This window comes from Bombina bombina, chromosome 2 (assembly GCF_027579735.1).
Source record: "Bombina bombina isolate aBomBom1 chromosome 2, aBomBom1.pri, whole genome shotgun sequence".
Lineage (NCBI taxonomy): Eukaryota > Metazoa > Chordata > Amphibia > Anura > Bombinatoridae > Bombina > Bombina bombina.
Window position 1 is genome coordinate 1228983011 of NC_069500.1, and position 26025 is coordinate 1229009035.

At 38.5% G+C, this 26025-nt stretch overlaps 1 protein-coding gene across 1 annotated transcript in view; it reads right to left on the bottom strand.

The window, feature by feature from the left end:
* NIPAL1 (NIPA like domain containing 1) overlaps positions 1 to 26025 on the bottom strand; it is a 109178-nt gene that overhangs the window by 77142 nt on the left and 6011 nt on the right. Inside the window, exon 2 of the mRNA XM_053703988.1 lies at positions 12209 to 12475. Within this exon, the coding sequence (XP_053559963.1) occupies positions 12209 to 12475 (267 nt within the window). The remainder of the gene's footprint in view (positions 1 to 12208; positions 12476 to 26025) is intronic.

Sequence of the window (26025 nt, forward strand, 5' to 3'; positions counted from 1 at the left end):
AGAACACGGTGTCCCTTTAAGGCGGGTAATAACCCTTACATTCTTTTCACCTAACAGCTACACATATTTGTCAATCCAGTTTATTCCTAGAGCTAGTTAAACTCGTTTTAAACAATAAGGCTACAAAGGGATCTGAGTGCATCTAGACAGCAACTGTTACTAGTCCAATCTAGTCTAACAACATGGCCACAAAGGTGTAATTACTTCATTACTGGCAAACTTATAGCTTTAGAATTTCCCCTTAATCACTAAATAAGTTTATTGTAATTGTTAAAGACCTCCATCATTTTATATGTTTATAGAGTATAATTAACCTGTGTAATTATTATAATAAGGTTATCATAATTGTTCATTGTCGTCATGGAACAGTAATAATATTCTTTATTAGATTGTCGCAAATATTATATTACTATAAGTAAATCAATGTGAATGTCAGCAAGACACAGTAATTTATTGAGATAAAGAGAAAAACATTTTAAAGTGTAGATAATGTGTACAAAATATATTATTATATAGTTTTTGGAGTGTGTTTGTGGAAACGTATGCCCATTCAGCCAAAAAGCATTTGTGAGGTCAGACACTGATGTTGAATGACAAGGTCTGGCTCGCAATCAAGATTCCATTTCCACCCAAAGGTGTTCAAAGAAGCTGAGGTCAGGGCTGTGTGGAGAACACTCATGTTCCACCACACAAAACTCAAAGAAGGTCTTCATGGACCTCGCTTGATGCACAGAGGCACAGTCATTCTGGAACAGGAAAGGGCATTTCCTAAACTGTTTTTACAAAAGGTGGAAGCACCAAATTGTCTTAAATGTTTTTGTATCCTGTAGCATAAGGATGACCCTTCAATGGAACTAAGGGGCCTAACCCAAACCCAAAAAACAGCCCCAGACCACTATCCCTCCTCAACCAAACTTTACAGTATTCACTATACATTCCAGTAGGTAGCATTCTCCTAGCATCCACCACACCCAGATTCTTTCACCAAACTGCCAGATAGTTAAGATTCATCAACCTGGAGAACACGTTTCCACTGCTCCAGGTGCTTTACACCTCTACAGCCCACACTTTGATGTGAGACTTGTGTGCAACTGCTTGGCCATATGGAAACTCATTTCATGTAGCTCACAACACACATTTCTTGTGCTGATGTTGCTTCCAGAAGTGGTTTGGAGCCCAGATTGATGCAACAGATGACAGGCAGTTTTCAGCACTCAGCAACCCCAATCTGTGAGTTTGTGTGGTCTGCCACGTTGTGTGGGCTGTTGTTGCTCCTAGATGCTTTCACTACTGTTTTTGAAAAAAAAAAACCTCTTTTCAGACTCAGCTTTCATTGAAACTGATTATTAAGGATTATTAAAGGATAGAAACTGCATGTGCAGGAGAGTTGCTTGTAAACTAAACTGATTATGTTGAGAAAGAATACTGTGGCCATCAGGTCTATCCCTTACTGCTCTAATAGAGAAAAGCAGGCCCTTAAACATCTCTGTTCAAGCCCACTTGTATCTGCATACTTCCTGTTCTGCTAGAATCACTATTTAGGACACAGACTGCTAGATTACGAGTTTTTGTTGGTAAGGCTTGCAGCTCTAACGCTCCTTTTTTTCCACCGCTCACTTAAGACAATGCTGGTATTACAGGTTTTTTAAACCTGGCGTTAGCCCCAAAAAGGTGAGCATTGAGCAAAATTTAGCTCCACATCTCACCTCAATACCAGCGTTGCTTACGGTAGCGGTAAGCTGGCTAAACGTGCTCATGCACGATTTCCCCATAGGAAACAATGAGGCGGAGCTGGCTGAAAAAAAACCCTAACACCTGCAAAAAAGCAGTGTTTAGCTCCTAACACAGCCCCATTGTTTCCTATGGGGAAAGAAAAAATAAGTCTGCACCTAACACCCTAACGTGAACCCCGAGTCTAAACACCCCTAATCTTACACTTATTAACCCCTAATCTGCCGCCCCCGACATCGTCGCCACCTGCATTATACTATTAACCCCTAATCTGCCGCTCCGGACACCGCCGCCACCTACATTATACTTATAAACCCCTAATCTGCTGCCCACAACATCGCCGACACCTACATTATAGTTATTAACCCCTAATCTGTCCCCCAACGTCACCACAACTATATTAAATTAACCCCTAATCTGCCGCTGCCAACGTCGCCGCCACTATAATAAAGTTATTAACCCCTAAACCTAAGTCTAACCCTAACACCCCCCTAATTTAAATATAATTTAAATAAATCTAAATAAAATAACTACAATTAAATAAATTATTCCCATTTAAAACTAAATACTTACCTATAAAATAAACCATAAGATAGCTACAATATAACTAATAGCTACATTGTAGCTAGCTTATGATTTATTTTTATTTTACAGGCAACTTTGTATTTATTTTAACTAGGTACAATAGTTATTATATAGTTATTAACTATTTAATAACTACCTAGCTAAAATAAGTACAAAATTACCTGTAAAATAAATCCTAACCTAAGTTACAATTACATCTAACACTACACTATCATTAAACTAATTACATAAACTACCTACAATTAATTACAATTAAATTAAATAAACTAAATGACGAAAAACAAACAAACACTAAATTTCAGATTTTTTTTCTTACAAGAAGTTTAAACTAATTACACCTAATCTAAGCCCCCTAATAAAATAAAAAAGCCCCCCAAAATAATAAAATGCCCTACCCTATACTAAATTACAAATAGCCCTTAAAAGGGCCTTTTGCGGGGCATTGCCCCAAAGTAGTCAGCTCTTTTACCTGTAAAAAAAAATTACAATATCCCCCCCAACATTACAACCCACCACCCACACACCCCTACTATAAAACCCACCAAATACCCCCTTAAAAAAACCTAACACTACCCCATTGAAGATCACCCTACCTTTGAGCCGTCTTCACCCAGCCGGTTATCCGATCCGGCCAGAAGTCTTCATCCGATCCGGCCAGAAGTCTTCATCCGATGGGGCAGAAGTCTTCATCCTATCCAGGCAGAAGAGGATATCCGGACCGGCAGAAGGCTTCATCCTATCCGGGCAGAAGAGGACATCCGGACCGGCAGAAGGCTTCATCCAAGCAGCATCTTCTATCTTCTTTCATCCGACGAGGAGCGACTTGAAGACGGCTTCAATGGGGTAGTGTTAGGTTCTTTTAAGAGAGTATTGGGTGGGTTTTAGATTAGGGGTGTGTGGGTGGTGGGTTGTAATGTTGGGGGGTTATTGTAATTTTTTTTTACAGGTAAAAGAGCTGACTACTTTGGGGCAATGCCCCGCAAAAGGCCCTTTTAAGGCTATTTGTAATTTAGTATAGGGTAGGGCATTTTATTATTTTGGGGGCCTTTTTTATTTTATTAGGGGGCTTAGATTAGGTGTAATTAGTTTAAACTTCTTGTAATTTTTTTTTTCCTGTAATTTAGTGTTTTTCCCCCCGTAATTTAGTTTATTGAATTTAATTGTACTTAAAGGGACAGTATACTGTAAAATAGTTTTTCCCTTAATGTGTTTACAATTGCTTTTTTTACCAACTGCAGAGTAAAAAATGTATGAAAATTAGCTTTTTAAGGTTTATTTCTGTATATTAAAGCTCTGGTTTTGTGTTTTGAAGCCACAGCCTAATAAAATGGGTTGAGCTTGTAGGTATAATCAGATCTCATTACTGTATCACATTGTGTACATATACCTGCTTCTTTATCTTATATCTGTCCTTAAAACAATCCCCAATACTTTGAGAGAACAATGGAAAATCAACATTTTATTACCTTATCTCTGCTTTATCACACTGGGAGTGTAATTTCTTCTGCTGGCTGTGTTTACAAAGCTTATCTATAGCTGGTACACGCGGCCACAAACTTTCAGAATAGGTGGGGATAGCACATGCTAAATTAACAATTTCAAATGCCAATATAAGGGTAAAGGAGCTACTTGTAAACAATTTAATACACTCCAGCAGGTAAAGTGGATCATTGGAAACAAATTAAAGGGGAGAAAATATTTGAGTAAACTGTCCCTTTAATTGTAGGTTGTTTAGGTCATTTATTTAATGATAGTGTAGTGTTAGATGTAATTGTAACATAGGTTAGGATTTATTTTACAGGTAGTTTTGAACTTATTTTAGCTAGGTAGTTATTAAATAGTTAATAACTATTTAATAACTATTGTACCTACTTAAAATAAATACAAAGTTGCCTGTGAAATAAATTCAAATCCTAAGCTAGCTACAATGTAACTATTAGTTATATTGTAGCTAGCTTAGGGTTTATTTTATCGGTAAGTATTTAGTTTTAAATAGGATTAATTTATTTAATTATGTTAAATTTATTTTGTTTAATTTAAATTATATTTAAGTTAGGCGGGTGAGGGTTAGGTTTAGACTTAGGTTTAGGGGTTAATACCTTTAATATAGTAGCGGCGACGTTGGGGGTGGCAGATTAGGGGTTAATACATGTAAGTAGGTGTCGGCAATGTTAGGGGCAGCAGATTAGGGGTTCATAGGTATAATGTAGGTGGCGGCGATGTCCGGTCGTCAGATTAGGGGTTACAAAAATGTATTTTAGTGTTTGCGATGTGGGGGGCCTCGGTTTAGGGGTTAATAGGTAGTTTATGGGTGTTAGTGTACTTTGTAGCACTTTAGTTAAGAGTTTTATGTTCCGGCGTTAGCCCATAAAACTCTTAACTACTGACTTTTAAATGCAGTAGAAGTCTTGACAGGAGAGGGTCTACCGCTCCCTTCTTCCAAGACTCGCAATACCGGCGTTAGGCAAATCCCATTAAAAAGATAGGCTACGCAATTGACGTAAGGGGATTTACGGTAGCCTCGAGTCGCAGAAGAAAAGTGAGCGGTAGACCCTTTACTGCCTGACTCGTAATACCAGCGGGCATTAAAAAGCAGCGTTGGGACTTCTCAACGCTGCTTTTTAAGGCTAACGCCAAACTCGTAATCTAGACGAGAGTTTTTCTTGTTTGTTGATTTGACATAATAGAAACACTGTTTATTGTACTTATATCGGTAGTCACCAACTGCTGCTTAGACTGTACTAGTATGTGTTGATTTAGGTGTATTTGAGGATATAAACCAATCCAAAAAAAACAGCTAAAGTGAAATAGTAATCTTTGCTATGAAAAAAATATTTTAAGTACATTATAGATTATTCTACTATTACCTAGAAATATTCTTATAAAACTTGACTAACCAGGTTAAAACTGCGTGCTGACATTTGTCTCACAAATCCATCAGAATGATCAACTGATGGGGGGGGGGGGCGTGCCTGACCAAGCTACAACCCCTTCTCAGTTAGCCTGCCTTTCTCATCACCAAGAGGGAACCGCTACTTACACTAAAGGGCTATTTCAAGAAATATGTGGATCTAGTTATTTTGCCAACCCAGAGAGCACAAATGGAGGCTTTGGTAAGATGGGAGGTAAAGATGGGACGGCTCATACAGGACCACTTCCAGAATCTAGAGAGGGACCTACACGCCATGCTCTTTACAGTGCGACCTCAGAATTTGACAAGCCAGACCCTCATGGATTGTGCACCAGGTGATAATGATGGCAGTCTTGGTCTTTGCTTGACCGAGGCCATGTTGGGGAATGCCCCCTTGGCTACAGCACAGATTGACACTCAAAAACTTTCACCCAACTGCATATCTTTATGGGTGACTCCCAGGATCTTAAGTGGCTGGGAATACAAATCAGATCCCTTCTCCCACCTAACACAGTTACCGCAAACAGAGCCTGACACAGTAAACTATACAGCAATGGATACAAGCACGACGAAGGTGTGCGATTCCACACGGGAGGATAGTAAACTCACGACAGGGAGGCAAAGTCAGGTTTTCTCCACTGCCTTGGAGCGCCCTGCAGCCCAGGAGTCTCTGAATCTGTATTCCCTTGTCGGCTACAAATCCCATAGATCCCCAGCTTCTACTGACTTAAGGCGCAAAACTAATAGAGAGCCAAAGTCGATAGGCAGTAACCAGAACCAGCCTGAATCCCAGCAACACCAACTTCTTAGGCTCCAGAGAGAATATCTCCCTTATCAAAAGCCTCATTCCCTATTAAATATCCCTCCTGCTGAGCCATGTGGAATAGGATACATCGGAACTTTATAACCTATGAGCAGTTCTACTGAGTTTATTAGTAGCTACAAAGTTATATACCTCCTGCTCACAGATATCCTTTCTACTATAGGTAATTCATATATATGAGGACATTTTGTCTGAGATCACATGCTTTTACCTACCTCTTGTTAAATATTATCGTTATACATAGAGCTTATATTTATGTTAGTTATTTAATTCATGTCTACTGTTGGACTATAATTACTATATGTTATAAGATTACTGCATGATTTGTAAGTGTCTATTGGATTTAAAAACTGAATCAATGACTCAGAATACCAGCATATATTTAAATTTGATATATATGTTATCACAGAAACAACTGCTTAATTTAACTTCATAAACGAATAGATCTGTAATCCTGCACAGTGCTATTGTTATATACAACCACGTTTCTTAGGGCCAGCTTAAAAAGCACAAACTATATGAAGATTAATGTACACTTTATCCACAAACACCCACAGGTCTAACATAATATAAAAGATTTTACAATAACTTGTGGGCTGTAATGATACCTTCATAACCACTACCTACAGCTCTATCTTATTTTAATTATATTAGATACCAAACTCCCTACACAGACAGAGTATTGCTGCGGTGAGGTATGAAGTAGCTCAATCACTCTCCTCGAGTATATATTACAGTCACTAGAATATTTTTATATGGATTGAATCCTCTACATCCTGCTTAAATGGTAATAGCCTCTCCAAAGTAGGTTGACTGTTTTAATGTACTCTATACAGATGATGGGCTGTCTGCAGCTGAGATAGCTCATCTCAGTCGTCTACAATATACCGCTATCGTTAACAACAGTTGGCAAGTGATTGTGTGGTAGAATATATTTTGAACTAACAAAACCTATAACCTATAGTCTTCAAACAATCCAATCTATAATCCTGGGCTCAGGGGAGATATTTACTTTTGAAGGTCTACACTAGCAGTAACTCATTCTCCAACACTTAGGTTGCTTTTATTGGCATTGATGTTTACAACACTTAGGTTGCTTTTTTTGTCATTGATGTTTCCCTCAACAAGACACCTGTTAACATTGGCTACTAGCTCCCATACTATCAGCCCCTATTAAAGTACCCGATCCTATAATCATCTACATTGTTTCCCTGATTATTACTCTGTAACTAACACATACGGTTCCCTCACTAAAATACTACTCAGTACGATATTATTTTAAGGCCCAAAAGAGGCTGTATATATATTAAGATTCCTCCTGAGTATTGTGCTATAGATATTACTGTCATATTTTCTAAGTCTGCTTGTTTTTCATGTTACCAAGCCCAAAACTGACTATAGTTCGAGCTAACTCGCCTCCATTGAAAGTTTAATTGTGACACATTGGTCCAAGAGTGGCCTATAAATACACTAGGGGGTTTAAATAATTGAAAAAAAGAGAGGTTTTATATATATTTGCCTAACTACCCAGTATTACTTGTATGTAGTTACGTACATGTCATTTTTATGCTATGTAAATGTACTTATTTTTGTTGATATAGATTGTTAAATATTTGAATAAATCAAGAACAATGGACTTTATACATTAGATTAACAAAGATGAAAGCATAGGCATAGACAACTAATAAAGTAATAAGTTAAACAATTAGTTTACCAGGAACTGAACTACAGTTTTTATAGCTTGGAGCTTCAAGTCTTCCTATGTTCCACAAATTTTGCCTGGCACTAATATTTAAGTAGATTAGGTTTTTGTTTTACTGTAGGCCTAGGTGGGCCATGGGCAAGGTCTACCTGGTCCAGTAGTGGGGTTTGCCCTTTGTGGTATGGGTTTGAGGTATCCCTGAACTCTAATAGAAAAATCAAAACTTAAACAGAGAAAAAAGTGCATATAGAACTGACCTCCCTCACACATTGGGATAGTACCACTGTTTGCAAGATGTGTGGGTGGCATGGAAATCTCATCCCACCAGATTTCCTGTCTAACCTAGTCTCTGGCAAAGCTTTTTAACAGAGGAAATTCCTGTTTAAGCAGTAACTACAACTCTTTATGTACTCTGAGTGTTGAGGCATACACACGTATTCCATTTTAATCTCGCTACAACCCTAAAAATTCAACTTTCTGTCAAAAAAGTTGTAAACTTGAATATCCTGAGCCCACAATGAGGTAGAGATCAGACTTAGTAAAGTAAAATAAAAACAGGAGTGCCTCAGTTTAATTACTTGTCTGTAGAAATGAAAATGAAAAGAAATATGTTTAAAAAGGGCAACTAGTGGTTACTATTCAATGTGCTATTGTTTTGCCACCTGTGTCTATAGCTTTCTTCAAAACTGTTATTTTAACCCTTTTACAAGTGCTGTTTTGCTCAAGCTACATCTTGAAGCTTAGGAATTCTCTCATCCTGTGACACAATGGTGCACATTTAAAAACTCACTGACATTGCCAGCTGTATTGTGCACTTTGGGTTAGTATGTATAATGCAGAGTAGAAGCTTTACATTTTTTCTGTGGTATTGCACTGTAAAAAAAAAAAAATTTCTAATGCGTTCTTAAATTTAATATAAATATATATAAAAAAAAGCTGCAAAATTGTAAACCTCTTACTCTCTATTGTGTTTGGGCCTGTAACAAATCCAAAATGTCAGTAACCAGTGGGCATAATATATTCTTGTCCACCAGTCTAGGAGACAGAAAGAACTCAGTCAAGCATAACTGTGGCATACTGCCAGTCTGACAAGCTGTTCATCAGCACTAGAATAGACCGATCAGCACACAGTCTGACAAGCTGTACATCAGCTCTAGAATAAACAGATCTGCACACAGTCTGACAAGCTGTACATCAGCTCTAGAATAAACAGATCTGCACACAGTCTGACAAGCTGTACATCAGCTCTAGAATAAACAGATCTGCACACAGTCTGACAAGCTGTACATCAGCACTAGAATAGAAAGATCTGCACACAGTGTAACAATCTGTACATCAGCACTAGAATAGACAGATCTGCACACAGTCCGACAAGCTGTACATCAACACTATAATAGACAGATCTGCACACAGTCTGACAAGCTGTACATCAACACTAGAATAGAAAGATCTGCACACAGTCTGACAAGCTGTACATCAACACTAGAATAGAAAGATCTGCACACAGTGTGACAAGCTGTACATCAGCACTAGAATAGACCGATCTGCACACAGTGTGACAATCTGTACATCAGCACTAGAATAGACATATCTGCACACAGTCTGACAAGCTGTACATCAGCACTAAAATAGACAGATCTGCGCACAGTCTGACAAGCTGTACATCAGCACTAAAATAGACCGATTTGCACACAGTCTGACAATCTGTACATCAGCACTAGAATAGACCAATCTGCACACAGTCTGACAAGCTGTACATCAGCACTAAAATAGACCGATCTGCACACAGTCTGACAAGCTGTACATCAGCTCTAGAATAGACCGATCTGCACACAGTCTGACAATCTGTACATCAGCACTAGAATAGACCGATCTGCACACAGTCTGACAATCTGTACATCAGCACTAGAATAGACCGATCTGCACACAGTCTGACAAGCTGTACATCAGCACTAAAATAGACCGATCTGCACACAGTCTGACAAGCTGTACATCAGCTCTAGAATAGACCGATCTGCACACAGTCTGACAATCTGTACATCAGCACTAGAATAGACCGATCTGCACACAGTCTGACAATCTGTACATCAGCACTAGAATAGACCGATCTGCACACAGTCCGACAAGCTGTATATCAGCATTAGAATAGACAGATCTGCACAGTCTGACAAGCTGTACATCAGCTCTAGAATAGACAGATCTGCTCACAGTCTGACAAGCTGTACATCAACTCTAGAATAAAGAGATCTGCACACAGTCTGTCCTAAGCAGAACTATTTACTCTAATAAAATGCAAGTAACAAAACAAATTTCACAGCAAATTTAAAGGGACTCTGAACCCACATTTTTTATTTCCTGATTCAGATAGAGTAGGCAATTTTAAGCAACTTTATAATTTACTCCTATTATCAAATTATCTTAATTCTCTTGGTATCTTTATTTGAAAAGCAAGAATGTAAGTTTAGATGCCGGCCCATTTTTGGTGAACAACCTGGTTTGGTCTTGCGGATTGGTGGATAAATTCACCCACCAATAAACAAGTGCTGTCCAGTGACTGAACCAAAAACTGTCTGGCTCTTTAGCTTTAGATGCCTTCTTTTTCAAATAAAGATAGCAAGAGAAAGAAGAAAAATTTATAATAGGAGTAAATTAGAAAGTTGCTTAAAATCGCATGCTCTATCTGAATCACAAAATAAAAAAATTGGGTTCAGTGTCCCTTTAAGTAAAAAAGGTCTTAGATTTTGAATCATTAAGACCAATGTTTAAAAGGATTTAAAGGATTTTCCTGCCTGAGCACAGGTGAAACAGACTAATGAGTTATTAAGCAGCCTAAGGAGGAAATACTTAAAATCTTAGTGCTCCTTGATGACTGGCATTAATAGACAATGACATAAGATGCTGGTCTGTTGCAGTTTCCGGTAGGAAACATAGAAACATTAAATGTGATTATGGTTTCCCTGGTTCAGTGTGTTCCTGATAAATATTTAATGCTATACATATTATATAGACTTTAAAAACACGTTAAAGGAACATAAAACCAAAAAGTTGTGATTCAGAAAGAGCATACAATGTGAAATAACATTCTGATTTATTTATTGCTTCATTATCTTGGTATCCTTTGTTAAAAGAGCAGCAATGCATTACTGGTAGCTAGCTGGGCACATCTGGTGAGCCACAGACAAGAGGCATATATGTGCAACCGCTAATCAGCAGCTAGCTCCCAGTAGTGCATTGCTGCTACCTACGTATGATTTTCAGTAATGGATACCAAGAGAACAAAACGAATTAGATAAAATTTGTAAATTGAAACATTTTTAAAACGGCATGGTCAATCTAAAGCATAAAAGAAATTCTGGGTTTCATATCCATTTTAAGTGAAAATGTAATTCCCTAGAAAATGTTTAATTCAAAATATTGTATTGTGCTTTCATGTTGACTTTTCCTGTAATTTATCTCTGAAATGTATGGCTTTTCCTACTACCTCCAGAGAGGCTGGGGTGTGTCCTGCAGGATCCAGAATTCTGACCTTACAACATTCTATACAGTAACTGCTGCCTGATCAGTGCAGGAACTCATTTATAGCTGCCTTTAACTGGCAAAGCAAAGAAGATAAGAAAAATTACCAAGGGCTCTTCAATAGAATGTTCTTTCGGCTGTAAACCAATACACATTTTGCTATCAAAGACAGTTTTCAGTGCTTTCATATGTATTTTTTTGCAATACAGTAGTTAAAAGGGACAGTTTACTCCAGAATTGTTATTGTTTAAAAAGATAGATAATCCCTTTATTATCCCCAGTTTTGCATAACCAACATGGTTATATTAATACACTTTTTACCTTTGTTATTACCTTGTATCTATGCCTCTGCAGACTGCCCCCTTATCTCAGTTCTTATGACAGACATGCATTTTAACCAATCAGTGCGGACTCTAAAATAGCTCCACGGGAGTGAGCACAATGTTATCTATATGACACACATGAACTAGCAGTATCTAACTGTCAAATACACTGAGATTAGAGGCAGTTCAACGGCTCACAAATAAGAATATGAGCCTACCTAGGTTTAGCTTTGCACAAAGATCACCAAGAGAGCAAAGCAAAATTTGATGATAAAAATAAATTGGAAAGTAAATTAATCTTTCATGATTCAGATTGGGCATGCAATTTTAAACAAGACTAGACTGCCCCTTTAATTGCCAATATATCCTATCCATATATAAAATGTCTTTAATCTACATTTTAACAAATTGGAAAAAAATATATTTTTTATGTCAACATTAAATTCAGATGAGTTTTAGTCACAAAGAAACCTAAAGATGCAAAAGCAGCACATTGTTTTCTATGTACAGAACAAATGCTAGGCTAGATTTGATTCAGCTCTGGATGTCATTATTTGTTCTGTAACTAATGGTTTCATGTGATCTTATCATGAGCAAATATTTTTGTTTCTTCTTACCTGCTCTGGTGACTCCTTTTTCAGCCAATCGTAGAAGCCCTTTTTTCTTCATTATGAAACTTGAACCAATGAATAAACTGGAACTTATAGCCAGGATCATTCCTATGTAAAGATTGTATTTGGTTTCAAAAGATTTGGCAATACTTAAATGTGTCCCATTAGTAGGTTCAGTGGTGTTGATAAAAGCAGGCTGGGGTTTTGACATATTCATTATTTGGCACCATGCCTCAGAAATGTTGGGAAGACACGTCAACTTTATAACCGCACCTGAAGTGAGGGGGGAAAACAAGTTACAATTAAAACTAGAAATTTACACAACTATTTTAATAATTATTTGAAAATAAAAACTCAGTATGTAAATTAGAAAATGTCATTATTCAAACATCTACCATACAATTTCAACACTGGTTATTGTTGACATGAATGAAAGGTGTAAAAATATCTTGTGCATGCATATTAAAGAGCAGAATGTACAGGGTTAAAAATATATTTTTTTGCCTGAAGTTAAAAATAGGACAGCTGCTACTGCTTTACTGGTAGAAAGGCACATCCTTCTGTATTAACCACAAGATATTTTGGTTTATTTCAGAATAATAAATAAATACATTATGAAAATATGCTCTTTTAGATTCTAAATAAACATATTTGATGAAACACAGAAAACGTTGAATAAAATATGCCTTTAAAGATGCAATACAAAAATGCTCTGATGGATTTTTTAATTTTTTTTAAATTCTCACCTCTTTCTAAATACAATATAGCCTTAAAGGAACAGGAAACACTTTGTGCCTTTGTGTAAAACTTGTGCTTTATTCCACATTCCCTACAATGGCCAAAACCCAAAATATGTTACCTAGGTTCTCAAACTGATGCAAATGATCTAAACTCACCACTTGATTTGCAGCCTTTGCAAGTTACAAGTGGAGTGAACACCTCAGAAATATTAAAAAGGATCCATGAAAAACAGTGTTTCGAAACATTGTGTGACTGAACGTATTAAAGGCCAATGTAACCACATTATTATACCATTAGAAGGTTTTCCTTGGTCCAATGTGTTCAATAGATATACTTACCCCAGAGGGAAGCTTATTGGATTTATCATTTTCAGTCCTTATTTCCCTCTGGTCTAAAAGAGGTAATTCATTCTAACATTTTTCTATGATATGTTTTGGGTCTCATGAGAGGTTGTTGATCTTGTAACCCATGATGTATAGTGGGTCCCCTAGACATTGAACCTTCACATTCTCTTATAATTAAATTGGTTTCATATAAGTTTGCAGTCTCTATGTATGATGTGGGTCTTATCCTAGCCCAGGTTGGTGATCATTTTTTTTTAAAATATATTATATATACAGTTGTGCTCATAAGTTTACATACCCTGGCAGAATTTATGATTTCTTGGCCATTTTTCAGAGAATATGAATGATAACACAAAAGCTTTTCTTTCACTAATGGTTAGTGTTTGGCTGAAGTCATTTATTATCAAATCAACTGTGTTTACTTTTTAAATCATAATGACAACAGAAACTACCCAAATGACCCTGATCAAAAGTTTACATACCCTGGTGATTTTGGCCTGATAACATGACACAAAGGGGTTTGAATAGCTATTAAAGGTAACCATCCTCACCTGTGATCTGTTTGCTTGTAATTAGTGTGGGTGTATAAAAGGTCAATGAGTTTCTGGACTCCTTACAGACCCTTGCATCTTTCATCCAGTGCTGCACTGACGATTCTGGATTCTGAGTCATGGGGAAAGAAAAAGAATTGTCAAAGGATTTGTGGGAAAAAGGTAGTTGAACTGTATAAAACAGGAAAGGGATATAAAAAGATATCCAAGGAATAGAGAATGCAAATCAGCAGTGTTCAAACTCTAATCAAGAAGTGGAAAATGAGTCGTTCTGTTTGATAACGTACTGCATTCATCTTGCCATCAATTCTGACCAAATTTCCTGTGCCTTTGTAGCTCACACATCCCAAAAACATCAGTGATCCACCTTCGTGTTTCACAGTAGGAATGGTGTACCTTTCATCATAGGCCTTGTTGACTCCTCTCCAAATGTAGCGTTTATGGTTGTGGCCAAAAAGCTCAATTTTGGTCTCATAACTCCAACTGACTTTGTGCCAGAAAGTTTGAGGCTTCTCTCTGTGCTATTTGGCATATTGTAAGTGGGATACTTTGTGGCATTTGCGTAGTAATGGCTTTCTTCTGGCGACTCGACCATGCAGCCCATATTTCTTCAAGTGCATCTTGAAACAGCCACACCACATGTCCTGTATTTCACCTGAAGTTATTTGTGGGTTTGTCTTTGCATCCCGAACAATTTTCCTGGCAGTTGTGGATGAAATTTTAGTTGGTCTACCAGACCGTGGTTTGGTTTCAACAGAACCCCTCATTTTCCACTTCTTTATTAGAGTTTGAACACTGCTGATTTGAATTCTCAATTCATTGGATATCTTTTTATATTCCTTTCCTGTTTTATACAGTTTAACTACTTTTTCCCGCAGATCCTTTGACAAATCTTTTGTTTTCCCCATGACTCAGAATCCAGAATCGTCAGTGCAGCACTGGATGAAAGATGCAAGCGTCTGTCAGGAGTCCAGAAATTCATTGACCTTTTATACACACACAGTAATTACAAGAAAACAAATCACAGATGAGGATGGTTACCTTTAATAGCCACTCAAACCCCTTTGTGTCAACTTGTGTGCATGTTATCAGGCCAAAATCACCAGGGTATGTAAACTTTTGATCAGGATCATTTGGGTAGTTACTGTTGTCATTATGATTTAAAAAGAGAAAACACAGTTGATTGATAATAAATGGCTTCAGCCAAACACTAACCATTAGTGAAAGAAAAAATTTTGTGTTATCATTCATATTCTCTGAAAAATGGCCAAGAAATCATAAATTCTGCCAGGATATATAAACTTATGAGCACAACTGTATACATATATATATATATACGTTGATTGGAGTAGCCGTGTTAGTCCAGAGATTTAGATATCAAAATAACAAGAGTACTGCATTGAGCAATGATACTTTTTTTTATTGAGCAGAATGTGTTTTGTACTAATAGAGAGACCTTATTTTATTTATTCACATATTATTTAAGGTGGTAATTTAATGTTAATATGTTTTTTCCCTTGCATTATGGGTTAGGTTTCACAGATACTTATGTTAAGTAAAATATATATATTTGGCAGTACACTATAAGATAGTATGTAGCCATAATGTAGCGTTGGAGTTTGTAAGTGGGTCCGAATGACGCCCTGATGTGTCATCATACATAACATTTGACATATGGGTGGTCCCTTATGATGTAGGCATGAATTTCAACTATATGTTCCCTTAGTGATAATCAATCCAGGCACTATTGTGGAACCCAGGATGTTCTGTGTTGATAGATGGAGTCAGGTTGGTAGGTGTTTCATTGGTCTGTGGGCTGTAAACAACACAACCACGTTTTATTGAGAGTTAGTCTACGGTAGATGAGAATTAGGATCACCTTTTTTTAATGTATAATTAAACACACACACATGGGCTTGCGTACTATTGTAATATCATGATTTGTGTGGAGTGTGAAGGTATAAAGGGGACGCAATATACACTGTGGTATTTTTTGTGTGTATATATATATATATATATATATATATACACACACACCAACATTTAAAATTAGGGGGAGGTAAAAAGTGAGTTTAAAATCCTCCACTACACACAAAATATAGAGAAAGTAACTCATTGTGTAGTTCATTAACAAATCAAATCAAATCTCTCTCTCTATATATATACTATCGGCTAGATTTAGAGTTTTGTCGGTAAAAATCCGCGTAGCTAACGTTGCTTTTTTTGCCAACGCACCCTTCCAACAATGCTGGTATTTAGAGTTGTCTGAGGGGCTGCGTTAGGCTCAAAAAAGGGTGCGTTGAGCCTAACTTAGCTTCACTTCAACCCTCAATACCAGCGTTGCTTACGGTAGCGGTAAGCTGGCAAAACGTGCTCGTGCACGATATCCCCATAGGAAACAATGGGGCATTTTTGGCTTAAAAAAACCTAACACCTACAAAAAAGCAGCGTTCAGCTCCTAACGCAGCCCCATTGTTTCCTATGGGGAAACACTCTCTAAGTCTGCACCTAACACCCTAACATGTACCCTGAGTCTAAACACCCCTAACCTTACACTTATTAACCTCTAATCTACCGCCCCCGCTATCGCTGGCACCTGCATTATACTATTAACCCGTAATCTGCCGCTCCGTACACCGCTGCAACCTACATTAGACTTATGAACCCCTAATCTGCTGCCCCTAACATCGCCGACCCCTATATTATATTTATTAACCCCTAATCTGCCCCCCCAACGTCGCTGCTACCTAACTAAACTTATTAACCCCTAATCGGCCAACCGGACCTCGCCACCACTATAATAAAATGTATTAACCCCTAAACACCTAACTCTAACCCTAACCCTAACACCCCCCTAACATAAATATAATTTATATTAAACAAAATAATATTCCTATAATTAACTAAATTATTCATATTTAAAACTAAATACTTACCTATAAAATAAACCCTAAGATAGCTACAATATAATTAATAATTACATTGTAGCTATTTTAGGATTTATATTTATTTTACAGGCAACTTTGTATTTATTTTAACTAGGTACAATAGCTATTAAATAGTTAATAACTATTTAATAGCTACCTAGTTAAAATAAATACAAAAAATTACCTGTAAAATAAATCCTAACCTAAGTTACAATTAAACCTAACACTACACTATCATTAAATTAATTAAATAAATTACCTACAATTACCTAAAATAAAATACAATAAAATAAACTATTCTATAATACAAAAAACAAACACTAAATTACAAAAAATAAAAAAGAATTACAAGCAGTTTAAACTAATTACACCTAATCTAAGCCCCCTAATAAAATAAAAAAGCCCCCCAAAATAAAAAATTCCCTACCCTATTCTAAAATACAAAAGTAATCAGCTCTTTTACCAGCCCTTAAAAGGGCTTTTTGTGGGGCCTTGCCCCAAAGTAATCAGCTCTTTTGCATGAAAATAAAAATACAATACCCCCCACCAACATTACAACCCACCACCCACGTACCTCTACTCTAACCCACCCAAACCCCCCTTAAAAAAACCTATCACTAACCCCCTGAAGATCTCCCTACCTTGAGTCGTCTTCACCCAGCCGAGCCGAATACTTCATCCAAGCGGAGCAAGAAGATGTCCTCCATCCGGTAGAAGTCTTGATCCAAGCGGCAAAGAAGAGGTCCTCCATCCGGGCGAAGTCTTGATCCAAGCGGCAAAGAAGAGGTCTTCCATCCATGCGATGTCTTCTATCTTCTTTCTTCCGGATCCATCTTCATTCTGCCTACGCGGAACATCCTCCTTCCCCGACGGACTAACGACGAATGAAGGTTCCTTTAAGGGACGTCATCCAAGATTGCGTCCCTTCAATTCCGATTGGCTGATAGAATGCTATCAGCCAATCGGAATTAAGGTAGAAAAAAATCTGATTGGCTGATGCAATCAGCCAATCAGATTGAAGTTCAATCCAATTGGCTGATCCAATCAGCCAATCGTATTGAACTCGCATTCTATTGGCTGTTCCGATCAGCCAATAGAATGCGAGTTCAATACGGTTGGCTGATTGGATCAGCCAATCGGATTGAACTTCAATCTGATTGGCTGATTGCATCAGACAATCAGATTTTTTCTACCTTAATTCCGATTGGCTGATAGAATTCTATCAGCCAATCGGAATTGAAGGGACGCCATCTTGGATGACGTCCCTTAAAGGAACCTTCATTCGTCGTTAGTCCGTCGGGGAAGGAGGATGTTCCGCGTCGGCGGGATGAAGATGGATCCAGAAGAAAGAAGATAGAAGATGCCGCTTGGAAGAAGACATCGCCCGGATGGAAGACCTCTTCTTTGCCGCTTGGATCAAGACTTCGCCCGGATGGAGGACCTCTTCTTTGCCGCTTGGATCAAGACTTTTACCGGATGGAGGACATCTTCTTGCTCCGCTTGGATGAAGAATTCGGCTCGGCTGGGTGAAGACGACTCAAGGTAGGGAGATCTTCAGGGGGTTAGTGATAGGTTTTTTTAAGGGGGGTTTGGGTGGGTTACAGTAGGGGAATGTGGGTGGTGGGTTGTAATGTTGGGGGGGTATTGTATTTTTATTTTCATGCAAAAGAGCTGATTACTTTGGGGCAAGGCCCCGCAAAAAGCCCTTTTAAGGGCTGGTAAAATAGCTGATTACTTTTGTATTTTAGAATAGGGTAGGGAATTTTTTTATTTTGGGGGGCTTTTTTATTTTATTAGGGGGCTTAGATTAGGTGTAATTAGTTTAAACTCCTTGTAATTCTTTTTTATTTTTTGTAATTTAGTGTGTTTTTTTTGTATTATAGAATAGTTTATTTTATTGTATTTTATTTTAGGTAATTGTAGATAATTTATTTAATTCATTTAATGATAGTGTAGTGTTAGGTTTAATTGTAACTTAGGTTAGGATTTATTTTACAGGTAATTTTGTATTTATTTTAACTAGGTAGCTATTAAATAGTTATTAACTATTTAATAGCTATTGTGCCTAGTTAAAATAAATACAAAGTTGCCTGTAAAATAAATATAAATCCTAAAATAGCTACAATGTAATTATTAATTATATTGTAGCTATATTAGGGTTTATTTGATAGGTAAGTATTTAGTTTTAAATATGAATAATTTAGTTAATTATAGTAATATTATTTCGTTTAATATAAATTATATTTAAAGGGACATAAAACAAGTTGGGATAGAGACAAAATAATATAATATGTACTTTAATTACTTTACCTGCAAATTTATACCGCAGTGCCTCGCCATTAACCCTTTACTTTTAGTTTCTGAATTGTAAAGCTCTAACTCCCCACACACAATTACTTTTATGGCTGTATCTATGTTTATTGTTATTTTGGTAGAATGCAAAAGTGAATAGGAATTATCTGCTGGAGCATGCCTAGAAGCTGTGAACTCAGTTGAAATACAATGCCTGTGTCTAAACACTGATAAGAGAGGTGGAGTTAGCTTCTCATGACAATTTAGCTATGTAAGTCATTTTGCTTATTTTTAAATAATTTCCAGTAATTTTTAAACATTTTTTTAATGCAAACTATTTTAAATGAATTAGCCCTTTTAGGATATGCAAAGATCTCAACCTGTTTTATGGCACTTTAAGGAATGCACTAATGAATTAATGCATGTAATACTGCAGTATAATATCCTGTCATGAGATGCAGGACATATGCAGGACACAGTAATGATGGTACAACTCTATTTTATTACAGAGCACAGGAACATACATCTAGTTAGGTTGATTGTATTAACTAACTGCGACACAGACTACCGGACCTAAGCCCCGCCCCCAAACTAGTGACATCACTTCCTGCTCTCATTACATCTTCCCCCTTTTCAAAGGGCGAAGCATACATTTAAATATAACAAATAACAGGTTATACAAAGAGCATACAACAACATTTTTGAACAGTATATAGCAACTTGGTTACAGAAAAATAAACAACATTAATTACATCCTGACTTGGACATCGGAGTAGACTACCCTAGTCCACAGTGACCATGGGATTATTCTGCCCATACTTCCGGTCACTGTTCTAGCTAAAGTCAGTCCCTATATCGGGCCGGAAGTTTCACCACTCTTCCGCTTGATGTAACTTTGCATGAACTGTCCTCTGATACAGAAGGAGGTGAATAAGAATCCGCTGGAGGCAAAGACATATCCCCGCTGTGATCTTGCTGAGGGGAAGGCACCTCTCTTAGAATAGGGGATCCCACCGGCGGTGCTACTGAGGCATCCAGTTCCAGACTCTCTGGTACAGGCTGAAGATGTCTTCGGTTACGGCGTGTAACCGTCCCTCCATCAGCAAGGACTGCATAAGACCTTGGTTCTGGAGAGCGTCCAATTATCATAGCAGGTGTCTTCCATTTCTTCTCATCATCCAGTTTAATTCTGACACTTTTCCCCGCATTTAGTTCCTGTAAGGGCCTGACAGAATGTCTCCTGTCGTAGAAGAAACAATAACCCTTTTTGGCCTCTTCATCCCTCCTAAGGACTTCGTCCTGAGGAACAGAGCCAGTCGGCTTGAAGACACCCACCGAGGGTAAAGTGGTGCGAATCTGGCGTCCTAGCATCAGCTGTGCCGGGCTAAACCCGGCGGCTTGAATGGGCGTCGCCCTGTATGACAAGAGGGCTAGGTACGGCTCAGATTGCTTTAAAATTAACTTTGTTGTTTGAACTGCCCTTTCAGCCATTCCGTTGGCCTGCGGGTAATGTGGACTTGACGTGGAATGTACAAAGTCATATTCCCTGCTGAAAGCACTGAACTCTGCAGAAGCGAACTGCATGCCATTATCACTCACCAGCTCCATCGGAATGCCCCACCGGGCGAACAAGCTCTTCAGACGAATGATAACGACTTGACTTGTGATATCATTCAAAGGTGCAATTTCCAATTACCTGGAAAAGTAGTCGATCACAACAAGGAACTTTTTCCTGTGCAGTTCACACAAATCAGCAGCTAATTTCTGCCACGGCCCCGCAGGCAGCGGAGTAGAAATCAAGGGCTCCCTTCTCTGAGTAGGCCGGCGTTCCCGGCAAAAGGCACATTTAAACACGTGATTTGCAATGTCAGAGCTGATCCCAGGCCACCACACAGCTGTAGCTGCCCTTTCTCTGCACTTTGTAATGCCTAAGTGGCCATCGTGAATCCTGTTTAACATCTCCTTACTCATGCTGACAGGAATAACGATGCGGTCTTGGAACAGCACCAACCCCTCCAGCTCTGTGAGCTGTGACCTCTCTGACTGGTAAGAACTTAAAGACATCCAGGCTGCCCGACTCTCGGGCCAGCCTTCCTTTATGTACCTTATACCCTCTTGCAGATATGTGTCCAAATATGTCTCTTTCTTTATTTCTTCCAGTTTCCTTGAAGAAATGGACTTTGAGGCCAGAACCGAATCAACATACACTTTCACCTCAGTTGAGGATTCTTCAGCAGCAGCCAGCGGGAGCCTGGATAGTGTATCTGCCACAACCAGTTGTTTCCCCGGCACATGAACTGCCTGAACATTGAACCTGAGTGGCATCTTAAGGGTGTTTTGTCGATATCATAAGAGTTGATTAGAGGGACTAGTGGTTTATGGTCAGTCTCCAGACTAAATTTCTCTAAACCTACTAGATAACGCTGAAAGCGCTCACAGGCCCAAACTGCAGCCAGGCACTCTTTCTCAATTTGAGCGTATTTTGACTCAGCAGCCGTCAGTGTGCGGGAACAGTAGGCGATGGGCTGTAGTTTATTTTCATTTAACTGCAGGAGAGCAGCCCCCAACCCATAACTGCTTGCATCAGCACTAACCACAGTCTTTTTGGAAGGGTCGTAGAACCCCAGCACTGGGGCAAACCCCAGCAGGGACTTTGCCTGCATAAAAGATTTTTCTCGTGAAGGTCCCCAGACCCAGGCAACGTCTTTCTTTAGCAACTCTGTGATAGGGTGTAGAACTGTTGATAAATCTAGAAGAAACTTGCCCACATAATTTACAAGGCCCAATATCTGTCTCAGCTCATGTACATCAGAAGGACTTTTCATCTGCTCAATAGCACAAATTTTCTCGGGGTCTGGCTTGATGCCATCCCCATTGATAATATGCCCAAAGTAACATAATTCAGTTTTTCTAAAATGGCATTTTTCTTTATTTAACTTCAGCCCAGACTCTTTGATAGCCTGCAGCACACAACTTAAACACTGATCATGCTCTTCCGCTGTAGACACATACACTAGAATGTCGTTCATGACGACTGCCGTGCCCACGTGGTCACTTAGGAGAGAACTCATTTCCCTTTGAAAAATTTCTGGGGCAGAGGATATCCCGAAGGGGAGTCTGCAGAAGCAAAACTGACCTACCGGTGTAATAAAGGTAGTCAGCTTGCGGCACCTTGGATCCAGGGGGATCTGCCAAAAGCCACTAGAAGCATCTAATGTAGAAAAGAACTTCGCCCCAGCCAACTTTGGAGCTATGTCTTCTAATGTCGGCAGCACAAATCTCTCTCTCTTCACTGCCTCATTCAACCTTTTCAGGTCCACACAGATGCGCACCTTTCCATTTTTCTTTGCAACAGGAACAATGGGGGCACACCAATCAGTTGCTTCAACAACCTCTTCAATAACCCCCATAGACTTCATGCGCATAAACTCCTTCTCCACTTGAGGCATGAGCGGGAACGGAATTCTACGGGGAGTAGAAATACTGTATGGGACTGCATCACTTTTAAGTGCTATACGGACTGGTTTGCAATTCAGTAGGCCAATTCACCAAACATATCTTCAGAGATCTCATTCACTCTGGCCACGAGGCCCAAGTCACAGGCTGCTTTTCTGCTCAATAAATTGCTAACACACTGACCTCGAATCACATGCACCCACATAGTGAATTTCCTTTGCTTGTACTCACAGTTGGCAAGAAATTTCCCTGCACAATCAATGCGGCCACCCGGACTATGGACATTTGTAGTAACCTTCGCCAGCTGGGGCTGTCGAGGCAGTTTCATAAATGCAGCAAAAGACATTACAGGGATATCTACTTCTGTGTCAATCTTAAAATCAACTTTGGCTCCCATTACAGTAAAAGTAACCTTCCAATCTTCCTCTGAGCTTGGCCGTTCCACAAAAGACACTTCCTGACCCTCCTGGTCACTGTCCACCTGCATCTCCTTAATGTATTCAGTTTTACACACCACTTCAAAATGGCCCATTCTGTTACATTTTCTGCATCTTTTATCTCTGGCCGGGCATATAACACTCTGATCATGGGCACGGTAGCACCATGTGCATCGGGCATGCTGCGCCCATCCACTTCTAGGCCTATCCATTATTTTAGATCTACCGCTCACACTGTGCCTTTCACTAGCAGTTTTCCTGGACTGTTGCACTTCATCCACAATACTCTCAGACCTCAGATCAGCACTTTGCTTTTTCACCAGTTCACTCCAATAACTATTCTGTCTCTGATTTGCTCTTCTTTAGCAACACCAAACTCACAGAATTCAGCTAGTTCATACAGGCTGCGCACAAATGACTCCACAGATTCTCCCACACGCTGATTACGTTTGTGAAAACAAGCCCTCTCATGAATCACATTCCTTTTGGGCACAAAGTGGGCACTGAGTTTATCCATAACTATATCAAAGTTAATTTCTTCCCCTTCTTGGAAAGTAAAAGCATTGAATACTGGCTCCACATCTTTCCCCATAGAGTATAAAAGAGAATTAACTTGTACTTCACCACTCTCCTTGTTCAGTTTGGAAGCAATCCTGAAGCGCTGAAACCGCTGACGCCATGTGGGCCAAGCTGCAGGCTGAGAGAAGTTAAAAGGCTCAGGTGGGGTAAACTTTGACATTGCAATCGATCAGGAACAGAAGCGCAGGCCAGAACTTCTGACACCATGTCATGAGATGCAGGACATATGCAGGACACAGCAATGATGGTACAACTCTATTTTATTACAGAGCACAGGAACATACATCTAGTCAGGTTGATTGTACTAACTGCGACACAGACTACCGGACCTAAGCCCCGCCCCCAAACTAGTGACATCACTTCCTGCTCTCATCACATATCCCCTTAAAAATCTTGTTTTAATGTAACATTTTTGTAATTAAATATTCAAAATTTGGGCTACTTGGGCACTGAGGAAATAAAATAATGTTAACAGGTTTAATAAATGTATAATACATTTTAAATATGGCAAAACCATCAAATGATAACTATCGACCCTAGACAATTATGTGTTTATCACCACCAAAAAGGTGTTAAACACACATTAGAAATCAGAAAAAAACACCAATCCAATCAGCAGCACTAGTCACATGACTCAGATGTGGAACTAATGATGCTGAATGGATCAGCTGCATTTTAGCTTGGAACCAGCATCACTCTGAGTCCTAAACGGTATTTCTACTGTGTGTTTAATTCCTTTGTGGAGTTAAACACACACAATGAAGGGACCTGGTGCAAAGGCCCCTCCCAAGGTAACTCTGTAGTAAGCATTAGTAAAAATACACAAGCTGTTCTAGCTGCTTTGGGCCCCCTGAAGCACCAATGGTAGTTCTGCCCCTGGGTTAAACACACAGTACTATATATATTTATTTATTAAAGGGATATGAAACCCAAAAAAATGTCTTTCATGATTCAGATAGAGAATACAATTTTAAACAACTTTCTAATTTACTTCTATTATGTAATCTGTTTCATTCTCTTGGTATCATTTGTTAAAGGAGCAGCTATGCACTACTGGTATCTAACTGAAAACATGGGTGAGCCAATCACAATCAATATATATATGCAGCCACCAATCAACAACTAGGACCTAGGTTATCTGCTGTTCCTGAGCTTGTCTAGATAAACCTTTCAGCAAAGGATATCAAGAGAAGGAAGCAAATTAAATAATAGAAGTAAATTGTAAAGTTGTTTAAAATTGTATTCTCTATCTGAATCATCAAAGAATTGTTTTGAGTTTCATGTCCCTTTAATTAATTTACTATAATGGCCCTTTCATTTCTAGAACTAATGTTGAGCTACCCAGTGTAAAAACATTATAAGACTAGAAAGCGGTTTAGAGTCATGGCTGTGCTGCCAGGTAACATGTATAATAAATAAAAAATAAAAAAAACTATGGTTCACTCATGAGTATACAACAATATAACAAAATATTTAGCCTATTAAATCATAATGGAAACTTTACCACTCACCATTTACCAGCTAATAGTGTAATGAGTAAATGTAACCACAAAATATAATGTAGCATTTATACAAAGTAATGACGTTCTGTCATTTGTATAATATGGGGGGGCAGAGCTAGCCGCTGAAGCGATTAGACGCGTAATTCCCTGAGGCTCCAACTTATAACTATAATATACCTATTTAAATTAGGAATTCTGTGCAAAAAAGCTACAGTATCCTTTGAAAACTTCACCCCCAAGAGCCCACGTTCACAAAGACGACTTATGTGTGTGATTTTTCAGAGCGGGAGCATTGGCGCAGTACTCCTTCATGAAGAGGCCCTGACAGCGGGAAGCAGCGTACATATCTCGAAGACTTTACTTACCATACTTCTAGTGTGGAAATGCAAACCGGAACAATCTCACTTCATCTACAGCCCAAAAGACCCAAGAAAGTTGTTGTACCAAGTGCTGTTTTAACAATCAGGGCCGCTAAACCCCCTTCCCCCTATTCTCCTAACAATTGGGACTGAATAATATACACAGAGAGAATAAACTGATGTGCCCTATAAACGGATTGAGGACCATCTCACTAAGCTACGGGTATATCAGTCTTAAAAAGGACTACTTCACCTACATACTACATCACTATGCAGGAGCTACACTCAGCCATACGATCTCTACTTATTAATTAGCTAGGTCCAAAAGCAACCACTTCAAAGGCTAATTTCCTCCTCTAGATTATATCAAATTTGGTTGGGTCCAAGAGTGACCTCCTGTGTCAAATGAGGACTCTACCAAAGGAAATAATATAAAACAAACAGAGGTTCGAGGTGCCTACCTATTGTACTTCATTGTAATAGCTATTGTTGTCATCTTTGTTCTATGGTACTCCATATGTGTTGTATACTTTGCACAACCTCAATAAAATATATTTGTATAATAAGGATTTTTGGTTTAAATGAACATAAAACATTTATCTTTCAGATTCAGATAGATCATGCTATTTTAAAAA